The sequence below is a fragment of the Calypte anna genome, chromosome 6, assembly GCF_003957555.1.
Source record: "Calypte anna isolate BGI_N300 chromosome 6, bCalAnn1_v1.p, whole genome shotgun sequence".
Classification (NCBI taxonomy): domain Eukaryota; kingdom Metazoa; phylum Chordata; class Aves; order Apodiformes; family Trochilidae; genus Calypte; species Calypte anna.
The window spans coordinates 12,946,842-12,970,384 of record NC_044252.1 but is presented as its reverse complement, the minus strand read 5'-3'; the positions used below and the strand labels follow the sequence as shown (position 1 = coordinate 12,970,384).

Genomic DNA, 23,543 nt, shown 5'->3' with positions numbered 1-23,543 from the left:
CAGTCCCATCAGGTACAGAGCTGGGAGTGACAGACTGTGGAAAGCACATCAGCCAGAAGCCATTACCCATGTGCTTTGGCAGGGTGGATTGGAATAGTCACCAATTAAAGCTCCATCCCAGCGAGGGAAAGGGGGAAAAAAAAAATAAATTTCCAAGATGGTATCATGATGCTGTGACAGGATGCTCTTGCAGGAACTGTAAAAAGTGGCAGGATCCTCCAAGTTTAGGCAACCCAGACAGCAAGAGCCAGAGGAGCCCAGAGGGTGCTGGAATGCTTTGCAGATGTTTCTGGCAGGTAGAAAAGGTGTTTTCTAGGAGAGGATTTTAAATTGGAAGCTTGGAGTGTTTTTTCTTTAGCTTCACACCTTAAGGAAGAAGATGCAATATATTCTGGCTGTGGTGCAGAGCAAGTTCGCAAGGTGTGGAGAGTTGATCTGCACTTTTATTTGTTATTGGAAAAATCCAGATTCTTTCCATTTTGCTCAGAAGTATGCTATTGGCTTGGGAAGTTGCTGAACTGAACGAGTCCTCAGCCTTGTGATTCCATGTCCAATCTTGTTCTTAGCTTTTTTGGAGCCCTTGGTGCAGCATTTCCTGCTTTCAGGACAGTCCTTGGCTATTTTTTATTTTAACCTTATCCTTTATGACTAAATCTAAAATGTTGATTTCTTAGCCAAGACTGAAAAAGCATGGCAGTAGCACACATGCATGGTCCTAAATATCACAGCAGCCTGGACTATCTTGCCTGGCTGCCAAGGTGTGTGGGAGCTGGATGTTTTGAATGTATGTTGAGGTGGGGAAGGCTGGCTTGGCCCACAGCAATTAATGTCTGTATGCTCTTGCTGAGCTTTCTCCATAAAATGTTAAAAAATTCCTGGCACTTGGAGAACTGGAATGTTTTCCTGAGAAGATGTTTCTACACATCCTGTCAGTGACCTCTCCTAGATTTAGCATCCCTCAGGCAGTGGCAGGGCAGTGTTTGGGCTGATGTGGCCAGACATCTTTGGTGGTCATTTGTAAGACACGTCTGTGGGTAAAACCCCTTTGCAGCAGCTTTGCCCTCCTCCCTTGACAGGTTACCTACTGAATTTCCAAACAAATTGAGTTTTGAGAGACTGAAGGCTGCTGTTCAGTCTGGAGCATAAATCACTTTCTGCCTTGTCCTCAGCAATTCAGACCTTTCTAGCATGATCAGGAGAGGGCTGCTTTCTACGGAAAATTTTTCCCCTTCCATCAGGGCCAGAATTTGCTGATTGTGGCTTTGCCCTCAGCAATGAGTGCCCAGCTTTTCTGGCCTTGGCTTCCTAACCAGCAGCAGTCTTGGGAGGAAAAAGGCTCAAGGTCTGTTTGCTGCTCATCAAACACTCATTAGTTCATATCAAAAGCCAAAAGCATCATGCTTGGTAGGTGTCCTGCTGTAAAATCAACTGGAATCGGCTGGAGATGTTGATTTCCAATGCTTTTTTTCTTCCTTCTAAAAATATAAGCTCACCCCAGGCACCAGTGATACTGCAGATGGTTCTGGTTTGTCCTGTGTGTATCCTGTATCCAGTGGCATCACACAGGTGGGCAGAGGGGCAACTTCCATTGGGACATTGATCCTAGAAATAAAGGAATATTCACACACACACACACACACACCCCCCAAAAAAAAAAAAAAGCAAAAAAAAGAGAAATCTCTGCCAGCACAGATTTGCCTGCATCCCCTTTTGAGGAAGAAACCCCATTGGTATTTGGCTGCCTGGCTTGGAGGGTGCCAGGGGTGTTGCTTTGGGTAGGTGTCAATGGACTTGGCTGGGTGAGCTGCTTCACTACTCCTGGTCTCATCCCCATTGTCTGTTAAACCCACCATGTGGTAAAAGTGGAAGTGGCCCCAGGTGGTTGGATAATGGCATTTTTAATTGTGCTCTGAATGAGATTAATTTCCTATCTGGCAGTTTGACATCTTTATTATTATTAATGTGTGAATTATAATACAGTGTGGGGTTTTTTTATATATAACTTTGGTGGCAAATGTTTCTTTTTTTTGGTTTCGTGGTGCCTGTTACTTTGCTAGTTGGCTACCATCAGATTCCCAGTCCTCAAGGGCAAGTATGCCTGAGGTCAAGGGATGCTCCTCCCATTTCTTTCCTTATTAAATAGTAATTGCCTTGGCATTGTAGCTGTTCTCATGTATTTACTGTTTTGAACTGTGAGCAGAGGTGGTGGCAAGCAAGATCTCTTGTGAGTCTGGAGTTACACAGGCCAGAGGGGAGGGTGATGGGATGAGACATGGGGGCTAGGGACCACCTCTGCCAAAGACCAGTCAGGAAGAGTAATATCCACTGGCAGAGGGGCATAGCTGGTACTGGTCCAGAGAGAGATTATTATGACCCTAAGAACTGGGTGTGGGTTTGCATCATCTACTTTTGCCTGGCCAAAGGGGAGAAAATTGTTCAAAAAGCTGTTGTCTTACAGTGGAAAAAATGCTGGTTGTGGGAAAGAGCTGCTGGCAGGGATGGGGCTTGGGATGCTCCCAGGGATAGGTGAAGGTGCCAGTGGGACTGTGGGTGCTCTGTCACGGACTGGGGTCAACTCTGTAAAGGGTGGAGGGTGTGGGATGGCTGCAGTCTGTCTACTCTGGGAAAAGTAGTTTCTGTGATGTAACTTGCTGTTTAACGGGATAACAAGGTCAATAATGCCTCTGCCTAGGAGAGTTTCAGCCAACACTTCTATCAAAACCAATATTAATTTTCACTAATTAGGATCTGCAGCTAATGAGTGTCACAGATAATTTACCTCATCCATAATAAGGGAGAGGAGGGAGTCAGGCTCGGGGGATCAGAGCCTGCAAATCTGCCTCCTCTCTGCCTTCCTTTTTTCTCTTGGCCAAGTGCACTTTTGTCACCTGGGTGGCTTTGCCATCTGCAGGGACACAGGCATGTGGGTGGTGCTTCCCTTTCCTTTCTTGGGGGGGGGAGATGCTCTGGGGAGGTAGGGAAGCAGGTGTAGGGGGAGGATGTGCTGTGCAGCAGGTGTTGTCTGGTCCAATCTGAAAGGAAAGATCAGGTGAGCAAGTGATGAAGTGAGACAGAGAGGCCTGGATACCATGGCATGGCCCAGCTGGTGGAGGGGAGGCAGGCAGGGGAGCCCCTGGCTGCCTGGGACACTGCCAGAGGGGCTCCACAGCTTGGCTCAGCCACCCAGGGAAAAAAAAAAATTATTTACAGGGGAAAGTTTGGGAAATTTCAGGGCTGTTGATCATGAAAGGGGAAGTTGTAGTAAAGTGCATCTGCTCTTGAAATTCTTGATTTCCAAAGCCTTTACTGTATGTTTTATCCCTGTTCTCTTCCATACCTTTTATCCCCATGGCTGCTGTATGCCAGGGCAGACAAGACAGCCTGGAAAACACAAAGTGATGAAGCAGCTCAGCTGTCACCCTTCCTTACAGCCTTTGGACTCCCTTGTCTGTGTTCCTTTCTGTTGGAGTATTGCTGCAGGTCCTTGAGCTTGTGACAAGCTGGGCAAGCATTGCAAGGGACAAGCATGTTTGCAGGGACTGAAGTTTCCAGTTTGGGTGTCCTGCACAAGTCGTGGGAAGGAGTTTTCCATGGGCATCGCCAACCGTGTTAATACGAAGTGAATTTCTGCTTTGGAATTATCCCTCTTAGCATCATGTAAACTTGTTCTGAGGGTTAAGGCAAAGGAAGAAAAGTACATTATCCACTGTAGCCTTCCAAAATGGCTCAGGTTTTATAATGTGTTTTCTAAGCAAACTAGAGACTAAGGACACTTCAGAGATTATTGTTTTAGGTAAGAATACGCTAGAGAAGTGTGTGGTCTGCTCTTGGGCAGTTTGTTATTAGGGGTGGCCAAAATAGACTAAGTAAGTGAGCCATTGGTCTTATCCACATTGCCCTGAGGGAGCCTTTCTAGTCAGAACTGATCCATTGTGCTGGCCAAGGGATGAGCAACTTGTGCACCATCAACCCATCTTGATGTGCACTTGAAGGACAGGAGAGCTTCTGCCTTGCCCAAGACAGCTTTCCTAACTGCTGTCCTCCTGTTTGGGATGTTAGGAGCCCTATGAAAAGGTTTGGGAAATATCCTGGGAAACTCATCTAGGGAAGTGATGTTCAGAGAAGAGCTGCTCTTGGAAACTGTCTCTCCAAGAGTGCCTTTTCAGAGCATCCCATGAGGTTCAAGTGGGAGCTGCTTATGGTCCTGGCTCTTGTCCATATGCATGGTGGGCTTTGTCTCTGCTAGCCCACCAAGCTGGTTTTGCTGCAAGCCCATGTCTGACTCCACAACTAACCCTGGCTTGGTCTCGTTTGTTTGATTTGTTTGAGCTGCTGTTCCACCCATCCTGTGGTAGCTCCCTTCAGGTGTTTTGCATTTAGGTGCTCGAAAGCCTGCAAATGGCCAAGCTTAGGGATTGTTCCTCACCTGCTTCTTCCAGGGCTGCCATCAGCCGTGGTGGGGGAAAAAATGCAGCAGCAGGAAGGCTGTGAATGGGTTTCATATCTATGTCCTCAGTGTGCTCAGAAATGATGGGATCAGTGCTCCCCTTTTTGTCCCTGGTGCTCTGCTCTCCGATAAGGAAAAGGGCAATTTTGTGGATAAGTAAGTTCCAAATGCCTTAAAACATCAGCCTGTAGGCTTTCCTGTAGTTCTCTTTACCTTCTTTGTGGAGATTTTGACACCACAGGCAGTGCCTGTGTTCCAAAAAGTTAGAAAGGAAGAAGAATAAGGAAGGGAGAGAGCAGAAGGTAGCTCATTCCTCAGTGATGCAGTTCTGGTGATGGACCCTGAGCTTTGTGGCCATCTACTTGTGCAAAATAAGTTGTATATATAGGTCCTTTACGCTTTTACAGTGATCTACCCAGAGGCATGTGCTCTCCAGTATTTCCTTTGGTCAGAGCAAACCCAGTGGCTGCTCAGATCCAAGCTCTACTTGGGAAGTTGGCAGAACACAAACTTTTGAAGGGCAGAGAAAACTCCCTATTTACATTTTCTTAGCTAAGTTTGCTGACCGTTAGCAGACTCAGCTCTCATCTGTGAAGCAGTGGTCAGTAATATATTCTTCTGTTGTTTCAACCCCAGGACTTTTTTGGGTTTTCCCCCTTCTTTGAAACCTCCCACCATCACACCAGCCCAGCGGTGCAGTGTTGGTCACAAATGTGACAAACTGAATACAATAAATATGCATAATTTCTCCCCTCATTAACCCTGTCTTGAGCAAAAAGACCCACAGCTCATTGGTCTGTTTTCAGCACCAGAGGAATGTCTGGGAAATCTTTAGAGGGAAATCCCATTGCAGGAAGATTACTTGGTGTGACTCCACTGCCTTTGGATGACAAACACATGGGGTTTTTTTGTTACTGTGTGAGATGCAGGTGTATTTTCAAGGTCTACCCCAATTTTTGTGATGCCTGTTGGCTCTTGAAGTTGCAGTTGTGCTACAAAAATAATTGTGTGTTGTTGACAGTGAAATATAAGCAAACATCAGCATCCATGAACTCTGTGATGGTATTTGTGCATAGGGAGATGGAAACTCATTCATCAAAGGTGGCAATGGATTCCTGATCCTTGAAAAGGAAGCACTGGAGGGAATAGATGTTTTTTGCAAACCTCTCATCTTTACTGCCTGTGAGCAGGTGAGAGTTGTTGTGTGGGGTCAGATGGTAGGTTCAGTGTTTCCCTGTAGGAATGTGTAGGATCTGTGGGTGCACTGGGAAATCTATGGGCTGATCACATTTGCTGGTGACTATTCCCATCCCCCGTGTGCCTTTTGCTGAGGGCCAAGGTTTCTTTGCAGTTATTGCCCTGAAAAAGTGACCTCCAGGCAGAGTAGTTCTTGGGGGGGAAAGCTTCCCCAACCGTGACAGATTTGACGATAAATCTCCAGCATTAATACCAGATTCCCAAGGTCTGTCATCCTGTATGATGGCAAGGCATGTGAGTTGCTCTCAAAAACAACATGCCAACTCATCAGTTATCTTGGAGGCATCTTGGAAAGCTGCTGCTGCAGGCAGGGTGGCTGAAGGAAGCCCAGGAGCATGCTTATCTTTTTCCATGGGGAAAAAAGAAAAAAAAAAGTCAGTCTGGATTTAAAATACACTCAAAATCTCTCTTTTGATACAGGTATTAAGTTAGTTATGAATGTCTTGCACTTTGGGTACTATGAAAATCCTTCCCTTATTCCTTTCTCATTCACTCTTGGTTAATAAGGTTTATTTGCACTCTTTAATAGTGGCAGATACAATCTTAGCCCAAATCTGAGGAAATCTGGGGAGTGACCTAGGCCAGGGTGCTCTCAGTATCCTCCCAAGGACAAGGGCTGGAATAAAGGACAAACAAAAGAGAGGGAGAGGAAGAACTGTTGTCCTTTAACAAGGATTGCATTCCTTGTTGTGATGGTAAGAAAATGCTAAGCACCACAGATAAAGTGCTCCATGTGCCTGTGGCATGCTTGCTTTAGGGGAGTTTTTTCTTTTTTGAAGTTTTTACCTGTGTCTCACACCATGGAGATGTGACAGCACCTGCCAAAAACTGGGGCAACATTTCCAGAGCTGCAGGATTGCTCCTCTTTTCAGGTCTGATGCATTAAGGTTTGAGAGACCCTTGTAGGACCACATACCTGGCCATGGCTTTGCAGTTAGCAATCTTTTCAGAGAGCAGGAGTGGATTTTCTTCGTTGAAGAAGTGGTAAAATAGCACAGGAAAGGTTCAGCTCTCTTGAATGGGTTTCCCTGATTAAAACCCTTGGTCCAGAGCTGCCCTGTCCATGCTTCCATTGCACTCTGAGGAGAAGTTTAGACCCAGCTCTTCCTCATGGGAATGGTGCTCTGAGCAGGTATGACTTCCAGAACAGGTCCTGATTTTCTCCTTCAGTCAGAGCTTCAGCAGAAAGAGATACTTTGAAAAATTTTACTTTGAGCAGTCAAAAGAAAAAAAAGCATGAAACTCTGGCTTATTGGATCATTTTTCATAGATTTTCACTTTTAGAACAGCCTGTGAAACCTCAGTGGTTACTTTCTTTTTTGTTTTCAAACAACCCACCAGCTGGGATTTAGCATGGAGTTTCCTTTTCAGTTTGGATTTTAAAAGGTTATTTATTTTCCCCATGTGACTAAGGGAGGTTTTTTTGAGTGTAGCCTGGTATGGACACCAAAGGAATGGTGCAGGGCCTCAGCCACCCCTTGCAGCTGTGACTGCAGGTCACCGTGACCAAGGGGAGTGTCCCAGGTTGATATGTGCTGGAGATCCTGCTGGGGTGACAAACATGGTGACTTGGATCACCACGGATCATGGTGACGTGGGGGACTCTTGGGAAGTCCACTGTTGAACATGGCAGCACCGTAGGGTCAAGGATCAGGAATACAAGGTCTTCCACTTGATTTCTCTTAGGCTCATCTCTCTGGTCCTGTCCCTGTCCCTCAGGTGGTTGTCATGCTATAGGGAAATGGCAGCTTGTGAAAATAAGTGGTGGATGAACCTGCTGGAACCAGGTGGAGGCTCTGTTGGCTCCTCTGGGACAGGGTCCTGCCTGCTGCTGTTCATCTGCCACTCATCTAGCTTTAGGTTTGCAACAGGGGGGTTCTGCAAGCATTGCTGCTTCCCTGCACCACATCACAACTAGGATGGTGAAGGGACTGAAGCACAAGTCCTATGAGATGAGGCTGAGGGAGCTGGGGTTGTTCAGCCTGGAGAAGAGGAGGCTCAGGGGAGACCTCATCACTCTCTACAACTCCCTGAAAGGAGGTTGGAGCCGGGGGGGGTTGGTCTCTTTTCCCAGGCAACTCTCAGCAAGACAAGAGAGCACGGTCTCAAGTTGTGCCAGGGGAGGTTTAGGTTGGACATTAGAAAGAATTTCTTTATGGAGAGGGTGATCAGGCATTGGAATGGGCTGCCCAGGGAGGTGGTGGATTCTCTGTCCCTGGAGGTTTTTAAGAAGAGAATGAATGTGGCACTCAGTGCCATGGTCTGGTAACTGCAGTGGTAGTGGATCAAGGGTTGGACTTGATGGTCTTAGAGGTCCCTTCCAACCCAGTTGATTCTATGATTCTATGGTTTACTTCTCTACCTTCTTAGTTTGGTAACAAACATCATGAAAAACCTATTTCACTTCTCCTAAACATAAGAATTGTCTTGCTCTTAAACAATAAGGCTTACCTAGGGTGTTGAGTGCCTCTGACCGTCTGCCAAAATGCAGCAAGCTCTGCAGCAAAGCTTGGTGGTGGCAAAGGAGACAACTGCCTTGAAACAACATAGTGTAGAAGACTGAAAAAATGCTCTTGCAGGAGGATTTGTGATTTCTGAGATGTCACATGTACTGCAGAGGCTACAATTTGTGGTACACAGGCAAGAAGGAGCCTGGACTTGTATGCCTGAGGGATTACATCAGCATTGGAAATAGCTCTTCACTGCTTCCTTTCTCACCCCATGTTCTCTTGCTGCTGTGATTAAATTCTTGCAGCAATAATTCTCTGGAGTTTTGAGATAAAACAGACCTGGACATACAGGATCCTGAATAAGGAACCCTGCGGATGCTTGCAAGGTATTGTGGTGGCTATTAAGAGATGTTCTCACTGGTCTTTTGCATTAAGTCATTAATTCTGGTTTTAATTCTGTTATTGTTCTCTTTATGATAATTTCTGTGCAAGTTCTTTTGTGTTTTTAGGGAAATTTAGGCAGGATGGATGCTCTGTGTTGGTGTGAGGGTGCTTTTGTGCAGGTGCTCTTTCTGGAGGTACTTTGCATTCCATCAAGATGAAAAGACATTCCCACCTGACCACAGTGACCATTTACAAGGTGCAAGCAGGAAGCTGCCAACACTCAGAGCAACAGTTATTGTAACATTTAGCAAGAAATCCTTTGTCTGAAATACGTTTTTAATAAACAATTCGCTGAATATATTAGAATAACAAAAATTCCTGCAAACCCAAGTCTATTTGCAGACAACTCACAAATGAGAAAAGATAAATTAATTGAATGCTTTAGTCACTCGGGATAATGGTCCAGCTGTATCAGATCTCCAGATGTTTTTCTGCAGAAGAATACTCTTCCATAGGAAAAGGAAAAACACTCGTGGGTATATTAACTCAGGAACAAGTTTACAGATGTGTGTTTGTGTGCTCTGCCTTGTGTTCCCACCAACGACTGCCTTGCTCCATTCCAAAGTTTCCTTTTGCAATAAACAGCCTCTTTATTTCTCTCTCATTGTCCTCCTGGCCACGTTTAGACATCTGTGACGTTCAATGTGAGGTAATGGCCCTGTGAAATCCTTCCAGGCTTCAACAAATATCATTCTTGCTGTGCTCTGGGGTGTACCGTGTGTTGCAAGTACAGCTGGACTGCCTCTGCTTCCAGTTTAGGCTTGACTTTTCCTTTTTCTTTGGGTGGGCTTGCTGCACAGGGCTGTAGATCGTGAGAAGAAGATGCTGCATGTTGTGTTACGGCTGCTAGGAGCTTGCAGGAATGAGTGGGAGAGTTCTTGTCGTTGGAAATGCATTTAATTTCATCTCTAGGCTGGAGTTCTGCTCAACTTCTGCTGAAGGAGCTTGGCTTTTATCAATGTGTTAGAGTAATCAGCCCTATGGGCCCCATGCATTTCCCTCTGTTCTGTTTTTGTTGTTAAACAGCCCAAGCTGGTGTTGAAGCCCCGTTGCTGAAGTGCCCCATTACTCACTGGTGAGAGGACAATAGAACATGGGGGATGCTCTTAAATGTCTCTCCACATTGGGGTCATTAATAACGTTAATGCTGGCATCACTTGCTACTAAATAGCCTCATTTATCAACAAGCAATATACTGCAGCAGAGTGGTGGGGATACAGATAAGCTTGTACCTCAGATACCCAGGCACCACCTGCCAAATCTCTCCCCACTTTCTCTTTGGCATTTGAGAGGGAGGGGAAGGCATGATGGAATGATGAGAACCTCTCCATCCAGGATGTGGTGGCTGTTGCCAGCCCCAAGGGGTTGGATTGTGCTCAGAAGAAGGGCAGGACTAGTGGATGAAAGGTTTGATGAATTGGAGGCATTGTGTTCCCTCAAGTCTCTGGTTGTTTCTTTTGGTTCTCTTAGGGTTGTTGTTTTTTGTTTTTTTTTTTTTTGCTTTTCAGGGTGTGAGAAGAGCAGGAAATGTAACCTTTCCAAAATTTTGGAGACTTGGGCTTCAAATTTCTGCCTTATTTCTGAGTCTTGCTTTTACTGCAGCCATATCTTGGCAAAAAAGAGGTGCTGACTGCATTCCAGAGAGGTCAATCAAGAAGGGATTTCACTCTATCTTTGTTATAACCATGCTGAATTCATCACTCGGTGCATGTTTTGAAACCTCAGAGAGTTACAGTGACAGTCCCAGAGACAGTCCAAGGCCAAGCTGTTTACAGATCTCAAGACAAATACCTGACGACTGGTACCAGTTTCTTCTGGCTTGGGCCAGTCAGTGGGGTTTTAGTGCTGGAGCAAAGCATCCTGCAATATTTGGGCTGAGGACAGCTGTAATTTATTTGTTGCCCTGGACCATCCAGAGAGCAGAGCAGCTGGGCCTCAGGCACTAAAAGTTGTGTATTCCCTGTGAGGCTGAAAGCCTCAGAGATGGTTCCTCTTTTTGTGAGGCACAGATGAGATCTCAAACAAGACATGAATGAATCTCTCTCAAGCTTCCCTTGCACAAGTAAAATTTGCTGACAGTTTTTTGTTTTTTGGGTTGCTTTTTTGTTTGTTTGTTTGTTTGTTTTCTCATTCATATTGATCAGCTCCTCAGCCTGGCATGGTTGCTGGTGGTGAAAGAAGCAGCTGTCAGGCAGCATTATTTTGGAGGCTTCTCAGAGGAGCTGTGGCTGCCCCCTCCCTGGAAGTGTTGGATCAGTTGGATCAAGTTGGATCAGGCTTGGAGCAGTCTGGTGTAGTGAGAGGTGTCCCTTCCTGTGGCAGGGGGATTGGAACTACATCGTCTTTAAGGTCCCTTCCAACTTAAACCAGTCTGTGATTCTGTGATGATTTCACACTCTGGCTCATGCCTGTTCCTGGAACATAGCTGGTGTTGTACCAACACATCATTGACATGTTCAGTGTTGATATTTGCCTGACTTCTCCATGAGCATTGCTGGCATCCCTTGCTGCCTTCCCATCCTGGGGGTGTCTTGGCTTACATCCTACAGGTGTCTCACAATCCTGCTCTGTGCCAGGACAGGCCTGGGACCTTGGCTGTAGGCAGCTCGATCTAACAAGCTTTATCTCTGACCTCATATTGGTTGAAAAACAGCTTCTCTTTTCTAATTAACACAAAGCTATGTTACCTCATCTGGGTAAGATGCAAACTACTGCATGTGTCATCTTACTCATGAATCATTTATTTACACCAAGTAGCAAAGCACCTCATTAACTAGACTTCTAGGGTCCTGCTTTTCTTCTCTTTGCTCTGGTGTATTTTTAGAAAGTTTGGTATGGCCTAAGACAAGCAATGAACTCAAGGATGCAGGGCCAGCTGCATCTTGCAGTTTCCTCTGTCCTTCTACTTTCTGCAATGGGTGGGAGATTCCAGTGGGCATGTACCCCTGTTTTTCCAATTTGAGGAGAGGTGATTCCCATTTGAATTATCTTGGTGGAGCTCCTGTTAGTTCATTGCATCCACTAAGTAGAAAGTAATCCCTGGAGATAGGGTTTGGTTTCAGTCCCCAGCTGTTGGAGCTGGTAGGTAGTCTGTGGACATATGGTAACTATCAGTCTTCAACCTGCTCTGGACCTTCCTTTCTGGGAGGGATGGCAACACCTCAAATGCCTTGGTGACATCTTTCAGTTCAATTATCTCCTTGTCTAACCTTTCCTAGCTGTTTTTCAGCTGGTTACCCAGTCTTTACACCCAGCTGAAAGATGAACCTGAAAATATAGGTGCTTGGCATTCCTGCTGCTCCTGGTTTTAGCTGGCAAGACACCTCTCAGTAGTCAAAAAGGGCAGCTGCAACAGGTCAGATACTGAAATGTTTCTTTTTTGACCTGTGAAGCTCCTCACATGGTGTCACAGTTTCTCTGGCAGGATCAGGAGTCACTTGTTATCTCTGTTCTTGCCAGCTGGCAGTCAAAATGCAAGCTTGCCTGGCTCTGTTCAGAAAATTAGTCTTCTGCTTTTGGCCTCCCCAGATGGGACTGACCCCAGAATTTTGCTGCTGCAGAATTTCTCTCTGCCCTTTTTTTTGTACAACATGCTTGGTCAATTGACATAATTTCTTGTTTCTGTGAACATAGTGACTCTGCACAAACATCAGTCACTAAAGAAAGCCCTTGACTATGGCTTTCTGACCACAAGATCCATATTAATTTAGAGCTCCCTCCAAGGAATAGCTTGGAGTGATTGCCTGGGAGGAGTTTCTCCCAAACCCTGTCTGTGCCACATGGTCAGTAAAACTCATGGGCTGTCCCAAGAGAAGTGGGATGACCTGCTGGTTGGCTAATTCATGTTGATGGGACAGTTGGCAACTACGTATTTTAAAGAAAAAGGGTTGCAACCATGAAGAGAGACACTCAGCTTTCCTTAGTTCAGCTATTATTTTCATGAAACTAGCAGGAAGTGTGGTTTGTGGTGCAAATCCTCCTGTGCTGGGCTGGAACTTGCGAAGGAGTTTCCTGAGCTCTTGGGGAGAGGATGGTGAGAGCCACTGCTGGGAGTGCTTGCTCTGAAAATATTTGTGCAGCTTCTGGGTCAGAGCATTAAAGTGTGTATCCCAATTACACACACATCCATTTTTTCAGAGAAAAATCTGTGATCTTCTACAAGCTGGCCATTAAGGTATGTGTTGGGATCTCAGAAACCTGCCCTTAAGATAGCATTTGGAGAAGGGGATGGTTAAACAGGTCTCCCCAGCACTGAGTGGACTCAGTTAAACATCTCACCAGTAGCCACATGTCCTGAGTCCCCTCAGGTGGTCTCCTCCTCCTTCTTGGAGCTTGCCCAGTGCCCAGATGCTGGTGGGAAAGCAGGGTGAGGGTGAAGGTCTCGTCACCACTGATGATCTTGGTTTCTCTGCCTGTTACTAACCCATGACATTCATGCAAAGAGGAACTGTGTGGTGTTTCCCTCCATGCTGGTATCTGTCACAGAGTTACCCTTTGACCTTTCAATGTTTTATTTGTTAGAAATGGAACTCTCTTTTTGGAGGTTAATGGGGAGGCTGAGAGAGGGCAGGAAGGAACAAAGAAAATATTGCTTGCTCTTTCTGGGCTGTTCCTTGTTTCAAAATTAATTAGAAAAGGATATTCTGTGGATTTAGGGTTTAAACATTGTGTCAGAAATGTTAATCAAGACTGTATTAGCGAGATTTTCCTAGAGGGATGTGGTGAGGTGGGGATATACAGAGTGCTCAGTGTGTTTCAGAGAGAGACCCAAGGCAGTGTGGAGTTCATGGGGATGCTTGGCCACACCAGCCATGCTAAAATTGGATTCTCAGGAGCTACTGGGGCTATTCCAGGTTTGTTTCTCTTAGCATCTTTTCCAGGCCTGTTTGAAAAGCCGCCAAGTGACACTGGGGCTTTTTGCCATTATTTAACATCTCAGTAGATTTCTCTACTGGGAAGTTTCTGCTAATCCCAGATTTCTTCTTTCCTTGGCTTTTTTTGGTTCATTCTGCTTTCTCCCACACCTATATCTGTGTCTCATCAATAGTTGTTACTCATGTGAGGGCCACTCCAAGGAGCAAAGGTTTTCAAGAATGCCCCTTCCCAGCCTCCTCAGTGATGATGAAGATTTCCAGTTGGCAGTGCTTGGAAGTGAAGGCAGTATTCCTGCCTCTGGAATGTCTAAATACCTTAATTTCACAGTTCTCCACTGCTTCTCTTGTTCTCTTACCCTTCTAGGACAGAGGTGTGTGAGAACCACCTGTTAATTTCCTTTTACAATTAATTTAAAACTAAGTGCTTTATGATGGATCAGCTCTCCTCTCTTGGGCTTGGGAACAGGATTGCAACCCAGCTGGAACTGGCTCCTGTCCTTCCTTTCCCTACTAACTGAGGATCAAGAGGGAAGGACAGATATCAATAAAAGTGAAGGAGATCTCTTGGCAGAGCATATTCTTCAAGGGATTTTTTTTTTTTAAGGTGCAAACAATGGATGGAGCAGAATTTGCATAAATCTCATTAGAAAAAAAGTACAAGTTTCATAAATCTTGTGATAAATTAATGTGATATCATTCCAAACATGATGTATTAATTTTAGGATGAAATGAATGGGTCTGTGATCATTGTTGGTAATTATGAGGCTCCCAGGCACTGTAGAAAGGAAATTATTTTTAAGAGAGCTTTTTAAGTGTGGGAACACTTTTCACACCAAGAATATTTTAACAGACCCTTATTCCTTCATTTACAAGTGTTTCTTTCCTTATTTTACTATCCTGGTTTGCTTTGGGGTTGTTTTGTTGTGCGTGGTGGGTTGTTTTGTTGAGTTTGTTTTTTGGTTTCTTGTGGGGTTTTTATGCAATTTTATTTACTTCCCTCTTTCCTGATGATGCAGCCTACTCCTTTCTAAATGAAAGGAAAGTCCTTTCAGCTTTTGCAAACTCTCCATGCTCTCTTTTTTCCAAGGAGAAAGGGCTTTGGGGTTTGTGGTGATCCTGAGGGCAGGAATTGCTGGAAGGAGAAGCAGGAGAGGAGACACCTCTGAGCCCACTGATGTTTGCAGGGGGGTTGTCCATATATAAGCACTTTTTACCCCCTTTTCCAGGAAGATCTGGAGATGCCACAATGTTTTTAAGGTCTATCAGTGATTTCAGCTGTGAAACACCAGCCTGGTTGGAGAGTTTTGGTTAATGAACTACTGCATGCAAGCCACAGAGATGCCAGAGAAGGAGCAAGGACTGACACCTCCATCCCCTGGGAAGTCAGAGCACCAGCATGAAGCTGAACTTTTTAAACTGGAGTGCTGGCTTGGTATCTGTGGGGCTGTGAAACCCTGCTTGAAGACTGACGGTGGGAAATTGCTCTACCTTAGCTGTGTTAATAGAGGTGTTGGCTTTAATTGGAAGGGTGGCATGGCAGCTCCGTGCACAGCATCCACTGGGAGAGCCTTGGGTATTCTGTTTGGTTTAATGATGATATCAAGAAAGTTCAACATACCCTTGGGTGCTGAGATGTTTCCTCCCCCCCGTCCCTCATTTCTCTTATAAAGTTAAGAGGTCAATAAATAACAAAGCAGACCAAAGAAGCCTCTGTTGTGGCTCCTCTTGCTGGGAACTCCTGGCTCTTTATCTGCTGCTGTGGTCTTCCCTTTCAATAGCTTTAAATACCATTTTAAAGGTCCCTGGTGGAGCTGGGGTGAGTGGAGGGTTTTTGGAGGTTTACCACTGTCTGTCAGCTTTGCTTATGGTTTCCATCTCGCCGCTGAATTCCCCCTCAAAATAACTAAATACAGCAGAGAAATTACAGGCTCTGGCTCCTGCTCTGGATTTGAGCATCTAAGGAGCTAGGAAAAATGCTTTTGCTGTGCCTTTCATTTCCCAGCTTGACAAACACCCTCAGAAATGGTTTTGACTGCACAGGTTTGTTTTCCTTCTTCTCTGTCACCTCCATGTTTTGCTGCTTTCTCTCCCATATGTGATGGGTGATGCCAGTAATGTGTGTGGTGTCTGGACTAGCTTTTCCTGGTGTGTTTTTTTTTCCCCCAGGGCTGGAAAAGACACCCTGTTTTCCTAATGGAAGAAACTGTTGTTTTTATTTTTTGTTTGGTTTTGGCTTTTATGTATTTATTTGTTAAGAAACCCTTTTTAAAAAGGTTCTGGTGTCTCTCTGCATTTTTGCACTTCCCTTTAATACAGTAATCAGAGCAGCCTTGGTGGTGGAGTAAGCTGATGCTTTCCATTAGAAGCTTCCTGGAAAGAGAAATGTGTAACATTGAGCTCAACATGGTTTGTGTAGTGGAAAATTTCTTGGCTGAGTCATTCTGGAAAGTTTTGGCTCAAGTGGTTGAGCCCTGTCTGAGAAGGAGGCCAGGCAGTATCTGTTGAGGTTGTGTTTGTGAAATGAGCTGGCACCCACCTGCTTTTGGGAAGAGGCCTAGAGATGGAGGAGTGGGTTGCCCTTGGATCTGTGGTGTGCTTTTAGGTGTCCCTAAACAGATCTGAATCATCTTGACCAGGGTTTAATTTCAGGGAGCTTGTGTGCAGGAGTTTCACTGTTATTGTTCAGCCCAGGTGGCTTCAGAGGGTCTTAGCAGCAGTAGCAGTCTGGAGTGTGTGGTGTGGCCTTTGGAAGTCCCCATCATCTTAATCTATGGCTATCTATGGCATGGACAGGGGAAACTGCTCCAGGAGGCTGGGACAGCCCAGGAGGATGGCAGGAATGAAGACAGACAAACCCTGGTGCCTGCAAAAGATTTCCTGAGCCCAGGTTGCTGAATCTGGTTGCTCTCCTGCCCCCTCACACTCTTATCCCACCTCTGCATCTCCTGCCTCTCTGTCCCCAGCTCATCCTCTCTGGAAAAGTTAAGAAACCCCTTTCCCACTGTGAGAGCAGCTCCCACTTGCTATCAGATCTATCAAATCCTGACACCAAGGGCATCAGAGGCCTTCCTGCTGGGATGAACTGGGCTAGCTAGAGATGCTTTTGCTGGGGCAACTGGGACGAGGCTGCTTGCTAGTAGCTAACTTCAGGAGTGTTGTGAGAGAAGGGACTGGGATGTGATGGTTCTATCTCCAAGGAAGGAAGGAGTCAAAGAATGCTGGTGGCAGCTGCTTCAGAGCAAAAGCATGGCAATAGCCTTTGTGTAAGGGGACTCTGACACAGGGTGAGGATGCTAAAATGATTTTGGTGTAAATACATTTGTACTGGTTTAAGATGTTGAACAGCATGGGAGGGCTCCCTGTGCTAGCTTGTACCCTTGGTTGGGGATTGTAGGCTCTGCTCTTGGCATAAGGGCTGTATCCCTGCTGCTTCCCTCACCAGCCTGCCCTGTGCCTCTCATCTCTTTGCTGCTGCTACTTAGAAATGTCTGGGGTTTTGTTCTGCAAACAACCCCCCAAACTTTGCCTGGAAGCTGAGCACCTGTGGTACTGGAAGTCTCCAGATTGCTCTCTGTAGCTGTGGCAGGAGACAGGGAGCCAAGAGGCTTTGAGAAACCACCAGACAAAGAGAAACAGGCACTGGCTTTTAAAAATGGGGATTAAAAAGCTTTCAGTATGAAAGGATAGCTGATGTCTGAAGTTGTGAGTCCCAAAGCCAGTGCAGCCTGTGGAAAGATTCCCATTAACTCCACTTGGGCATGGATCAGACCTCTTAAGAGAGCATCTTCTGAGGCAACTAATTAGAAGTCTGCCCCTCCCATTGGATCCCAATGTTGTCCCATCTCACCCCAACTCATCCCTATTCAGACCATGTCAGCATCTTGCTCTGGCAGCTTCTTCATCCTCCAGTTCTTCCCTTGGCCCCGGGGCTCAGGAGCTCTGGGATGCTCCCAGAGAGTTTTCTTTTTTCTGATTTCTCTGATTGCAACCAAAACCAGTTGAGAAGAACTGAAAGGGTCCAGCATCTTTGCCTACTTTTCTCCTCAAAATAGAAAGGTGAGAAAACCACACAGGTTAATGGTCAAAAATAGGATGTGGAAACAGGATTTCCTGTATGGGGTAAAAGATTGCACCCCATAATGTAGAGGAAGCTAACAAAAAAATTAATAACATTCTAGCAGGAACAAAACAAGAGGTGACAACAGCACTATAAGAGGGAAAAAAAGGGTCCTGAGGTCAATCAAAGTTCAAGACTTAGAGAAAGAAGAAAATCTGTGTATGTGTGAGAAAGAGGAAGAAGTAGCAGTGATTGAGGGAAAGGAGGCAAAAGGAGACAGAATAAATTGTGATTATCTGGTGGAATCAAGACACTTAACTGCCTTGTCTGATTCCTGAGGGGAAACAAATGGAGCCTATAACTCTGCAGTGCAGAAGGACAATTTGTCCCTGTTTCCTCAGCCCTCACCAGAGCCAGGTAGGCACTTGGGCTCAAGCAGCACCCTCAGTGTGACCCCGGAGAGCTGGGGCACCTTATTTTTCTTTGCAAGTGGTCTGAGAGGGTTTTCTGACATGCAGAGCTCCCTGGCCTCTGCATATTTCCATGAAGGAGAGCAAGGATTCCAGCTGCAGAGGGGAGGGTTGTTGGGTCAGGTGGTTGCCTTGGTCTGACTTCACCTACAGGTGGGACAACAACAACTTCCCTGTGATCACCCTGGAGAACAGCATTTCTTGGGGTGTGTTGAGAGTAGCTGGAATATTCCTGCTGTCTGGGTTTGCCTTGTGGTACCCAGCTGGTCTGCTTCTCTTTTAGGGCAGTTTATTGGGGAAGGGGGCAAGAAAGGAATGGGTGGTAGGGAAGGACCCTCCATTGCATCCTGCAGGCCTGCAAAGCACACCTGAATTTAGCATCTTCTTGCAAAAATAACAAATAACAAAGAGATTGTGAAGTCTCATTTCTTATTTTAGGGAGCAGTTTCTCATTATCTCCTATTTAATTTATTTTGATCTGTATTCTATGTGTTCTCTGTTTTTTTTGTTTGTTTTTTTTTTCCTAATGAATTGGTAGGTGCTCTTCAGTTAGGATGGTGATTACTGCCTGAAGGTTTGACAGGTAAGGGAATGGGTAAAATAGATCCTAATTTTCAGTGTCTCACTTCCTAGGGGTTGTTTAAGATGGTATTTTCCTGCCATACAAGAAAACAACGTGCAGCATAACTTTTATGTTTTGATCTACTCTATTTGTGCCCTAATGAAGTTTCTTGTTTCTAACAAATAAACCAAAATAAAAGCTGAGGAGAGTGTAGGCCCTGAATGTTCCCTTTCTTCTTTTTACCTACTAACTCTCGTTGATTTTGATGGGCCTGGCCCAGTGAGCTGTTTTGCTGGGATCTCTCTCTGCAGACCAGCAGGAGCAAGAAATGTGGGTGGGATGATGGATTCTGCTTTGTTAACCATCCAGGTTATCCTGAATTTAGGAACTGAATTCTCTGTCTGTGGGAGGCAGCTGTAATGCAAATGTAAAGAGACAGAGAAGAGTTAAACGTTCGGTTGCTGGCTGATTTATTTATTACTTTTCTTTCTTTCAAGTAGGTTTGGAACACACAAATGATGAATGCAACTATGATTAGAACAGGGCGGGACATGGTTTTCCTATTCAGCAGGATTTTTAAGATCGTTTTCCTTCCACTGAGAAGTGGCAGACCTTTTGAAGTGTTTGCAGTTCCCCCGGGATCTGCAGATCCCCTGTTGGTGTAAAGCTTTGGAATGAGTTGTAAAGGGGAAAATTCTGTTTCTCCTACTAAATCTGGCAGAATGGAGAGGTGTGATCCTGGGTTTATTGTGTCCTTGTTATTGGCTTTTAGTGCCATGGGGATGGGCACAGTCTTGCTTCCTGGGGCAAAGAGACCTTTGTTAAGGATGATTTCAGGTTTCCTCCAAAATAAAGCCAGACTTATAGATTGTTTCATATCAAGAGTCTGAGATTTTGAGAAAGTGTAGGGTCACTTTGTGCCTCTGGTGTTGGCTTCACTGAAGAGACAGGGATTTCACAGCTGAACTGTCTGATTACAGTGTTTCTATAAGGACTTCTGTTTTCAGCTCTTGTTCAAAATGTCTTTGATTGTGACCTATCACTCACCTGCACTAGTGGAAGGAATTTTTCCCCAGTGATTACTTGTAGTTGCTCTTTTAAAAGTAACCAACATTCTTCTAATAGACATTTGTCTAGGTTTGGGCACGGAGTCCTGCTATGCTTTCTTCCTCACCTTAAGTCTTACATTTTGTTCTCTTCCTGGATGTGCTTGAGGTGGTCTAAGTCATCTCAGTCGTCTTTGGCAGAAATGAAGCAGTTCAAGCTTTTAAAGCCCTCTAAGTGTAAAGCATTTTTGCTGGTTGTTGAATGTAGCATCTTGCATTCAGTCCTGAAATCCTGAGCTACTAGCAGAATTGCACTCTGGATAGAACAAGATATACACAAACACACATATATATATCCCTAAAGTTGTTCCTCTGAATGCCTAAATTGTACCACAGCTCTCCCAGCCAGGACATGGAAAGAGCTCCTTGCATGCTTGGACCCCTAGCCCTGCCAGAATGGATGGGTTTGGGATGCCCTCTTCTGAAGCTGTGATTCACAAGCCTTTTTTGAGGGTGTTTGTAGTGAAGTCTGAAAACAGAATTTCACCAAAACAAGCCCAAATTATCAAGCTCTCCACCTGGCTGCTCAGTCCACCCATATATTTGCCATTCTGTCACCTAGTTTGTACTGATCACAATTTTATGTCATCTTAGGATGTCCTGCCTACTGCAGTTGGTGGTCTTGGGACCTACCAGGCTGCTGGGTCCTCTCTTGAGTGCACTTTGTCCATGTCACAATGCACTGAATTTATAATGAGAAAGTCACGTAGTGCTAAGTCAGATGCCTCACAGAAGTCTATTATTTCTTCACGGTTACCTTTATCTGCCAAAATTGTAATCTCATCAAAGAATAAAATAAGGTTTGTTTGACAAGGCCCATTTTCCATAAAATCATGTTGACTGGCATTAATTATGTTCCTATCATTTATTTTTTTATTAATGGAATCTCATATCAGCTTTTTCCATTATTTCAGCCATGATTGATGTCAGGCCAACCAGTCATTAATTGTCAAGCTGAGCCACTGTGTTCTCCCTTTGGTCTTCTAGAGCTTCCCTCCTCTTCCCAGATGGATGAAATTTGGGCATCTTTTCTCCTCAGCCAGATGATATGAGGTTGTGGGGTGCTCTCATACTGCCAAAGATGGCTCAGCCTGAGGTTGTTTTCCCCCAGCCTTGGGGCCACGTGGCCAAGGGGATCTCCTGTCTATATGTTCCTCCACCAGTTTCTCCTTTGTCCTGCTGAGAAGGATACTGGGAGTGCCTGGGAGGGTGGCAGGCAGTGAGCCAGGGTTGGGCTGCCACACCGGGCTCCAAATGTGCTGAGAGGCTCCGTAGAGAGGCCCAAAATTATTTGAGGAGGTTCTTATGGGGCTGTAATGAGGATCCTAAGGTGAGGAGCCATCCTTGCTTTTGGAGCAGTAAAAGTTATCCTGCTCTGGGTGTAGTGTGGAATTAAGAGGATATGTGGCTCCCATGCAACAACTTTTTAGGGTCCAGGCTGCTTTTTGGGTACAGTCTGAAGGAGACCTTTGCAACTGTGTGTGCCTATGAGGGGTGGCTGAGTAAAGTCTCTGATGGCTTGGGTGTCTGGGATGTTGCAGAAGATGGTTCCAAATGTTATTTGGCAGAAGATAGTGATAGATTTGTTCCAGAACCTCTCATACCTTCTGGGTACATGGTCCCCATGTGTGCCTGAAAGACCAGCACTAACTGCAGGAGTTATGTTTAAAACAAAACCCAGGTCTGTGTCTGGCTCCAGAGTATATTGTATCCCTGAACCTTGAGGCACCTGTGGTCATCATGTTTCATGCTCTTGGCCTCAGGATTGTTTGCTTTTGACCTGGAGATGATGACATATCTGCTGGAGTGTGAGGGAGGCTGGTAGGCACTGACCCAGGCACACGGGTTCCTCCACTGGCTCTCATGCCTGACATGGTCATGGTTCTGCTGAGCTGAGCTGATGTGACTTTATTTTGTGATAAGGGTGAGGGAAGAGAGGAGCTGTGGTTCAGTTTGTGCTGGAGGGAACAACAAGATCATGTACAGCTTGACTCCCCTGGCTGCTTGAGGCAGTGCAGCCCCATGGGAAAACAGTTTAGGGATGACTGAAGGGAGGAAGGAAGAAGACCTGCATTCCCTGACAAGCCAAATGTTTTCAGGATTTCTTCCTCTTTTTTCCATTTTGCTCATGATTTCTCTCCTCTTTGTCTTTCCCAGGTTCCTCAGTGACTCAGCTGCTGGCCCGGGACCTGGACAATGACCCTCTGGTCTTCGGTGTGGTCGGGGAGGAGGCCAGCAGGTTCTTTGCAGTGGAGAGCATGACAGGGGTTGTCTGGCTCAGGCAGCCCTTGGACAGAGAGGTAATGATGCTTTCTGCTGAGGGGAGTTAAAAAAACATCTCTGCTCACATAAACAGTGGCTCTCCTATCTACCCCGGTTAGAAGGGGGGGAGGAGGGGATAATGGCTTTAATCTAGAAGAGTTGGGGTCTAGATTTGACACTAGGAAGAAATTCTTTCCTGTGGGGTGCTGAGACCCTGGCTCAGGTTGCCCAGGGAAGTTGTGGCTGCCCCAGCCCTGGAAGTGTTCAAGGCCAGGTTGGATGGAGCTTGGAGCAACCTGATCTAGTAGGAGGTGTCTCTGCTCATGGCAGAGTGTTGAACCAGATGGTCTTTAAAGACTCTTCCAAACACTTCTATGATTCTCTCCACCTCCTGCGATTGTTGACATGTATATTGCTTCCACATGGAGTCAGAAATCCAGGAGTGTCTCCATCAGGGTCTGTCCCTGTCACTGTCCACAGGGGACATGGAGAATAAGCAGTGTGCTCTGGTTCTCTCTGGATTGTTGGTTTTCCTGCATGCCAGAATAATATTTCAAAGCTCCAATGTAAAGGAAAGAATAAATGGATGTAATATCCCAAAGAGCACATGCTTAGACATCCCAGGACATTTACAGGCTCCCTCTTTAAACCTGTATCCTTCATGATTTAAAACAGTGTGTGAAGAAATGTGAGTTATCCCTGCTTATTCAGGCTCATAACAATTTTTCATAATCTTGTGGATTCAGGCTGCTGGATGCTAAATTCAGGAGAAATTTTGCCTTGAAGCTGTTTTACATCCCTCTCTTCAATGGCAGGTTTGGCATTCAAAGGTGGGATCCCATTCAGGTGCCTGTTTCACAGAAACCCTGAGCCTTGCCATGTTCCTGGAGCAAGGAGGAGGGGATAGCATAGGAGCTTGGAGAAAATAAGATTTGGTCAACATGCTTTATTTCTCCTGGAGTTCTGTTGCCTGTGTTTAGTCCCTCTTTTCCCAGTGGGGAGTGTTGTGAAGATAAAACCCATAAACACATCCCAGTTGTAAATGACAATTTATGGTGGTGAGAGGGAAGAGATTAAGGACCCTAAGAGAGCAGAGAACTCTGGCTTTGGATGCATGTGAGCAAAAATTCAGGGGAGAGAAAGCCATACAAGGAAAGTAGTGGGAAAGGGAAAAGCAAGGGATCAATTCTTGTACAGTGGAGGAGGAAAAGAGAGACTTGAGAAGAGAGAGGGAGTCATAGTAAGGTAAACGATGCAGTAAAAAGGGAAAATAGAGAAAATGAGAAAGGAGAAAATATATGGAGACAAAGAAATTCTAGGAAGATTTTTCACTCCCTCAAAGATTGGAAGAAAAACATATGTGTATATATATAAAAGACAAATCTGAGTCTAAAAAATGCGCTAAAGTGAAAGGTGGAAACAGAAATTAGCATGTAGCATCTTTCTCTGATTGTTTTATCAAGTTTTTTAAAATTTAAATGCTCAAAAGGTCTTTTCTTCTTGTCTGTTTTTCCTTTCTGCCCTGTTGCTTTGTCACTCACAGTGACACCAGGGGGTGGGGGTGGAAGGTCCTGTTGCAGCAGGATGGGATGTCACAAGGAGCAGAGGGATCTC

At 45.4% G+C, this 23,543-nt stretch overlaps 1 protein-coding gene across 1 annotated transcript in view; it reads left to right on the top strand.

Annotated features, from left to right (window-relative positions):
• CDH23 (cadherin related 23) overlaps positions 1–23,543 on the top strand; it is a 195,255-nt gene that overhangs the window by 24,078 nt on the left and 147,634 nt on the right. The window contains exon 4 of the mRNA XM_030453320.1: positions 21,825–21,967. Coding sequence (XP_030309180.1) covers positions 21,825–21,967 — 143 coding nt within the window. The remainder of the gene's footprint in view (positions 1–21,824; positions 21,968–23,543) is intronic.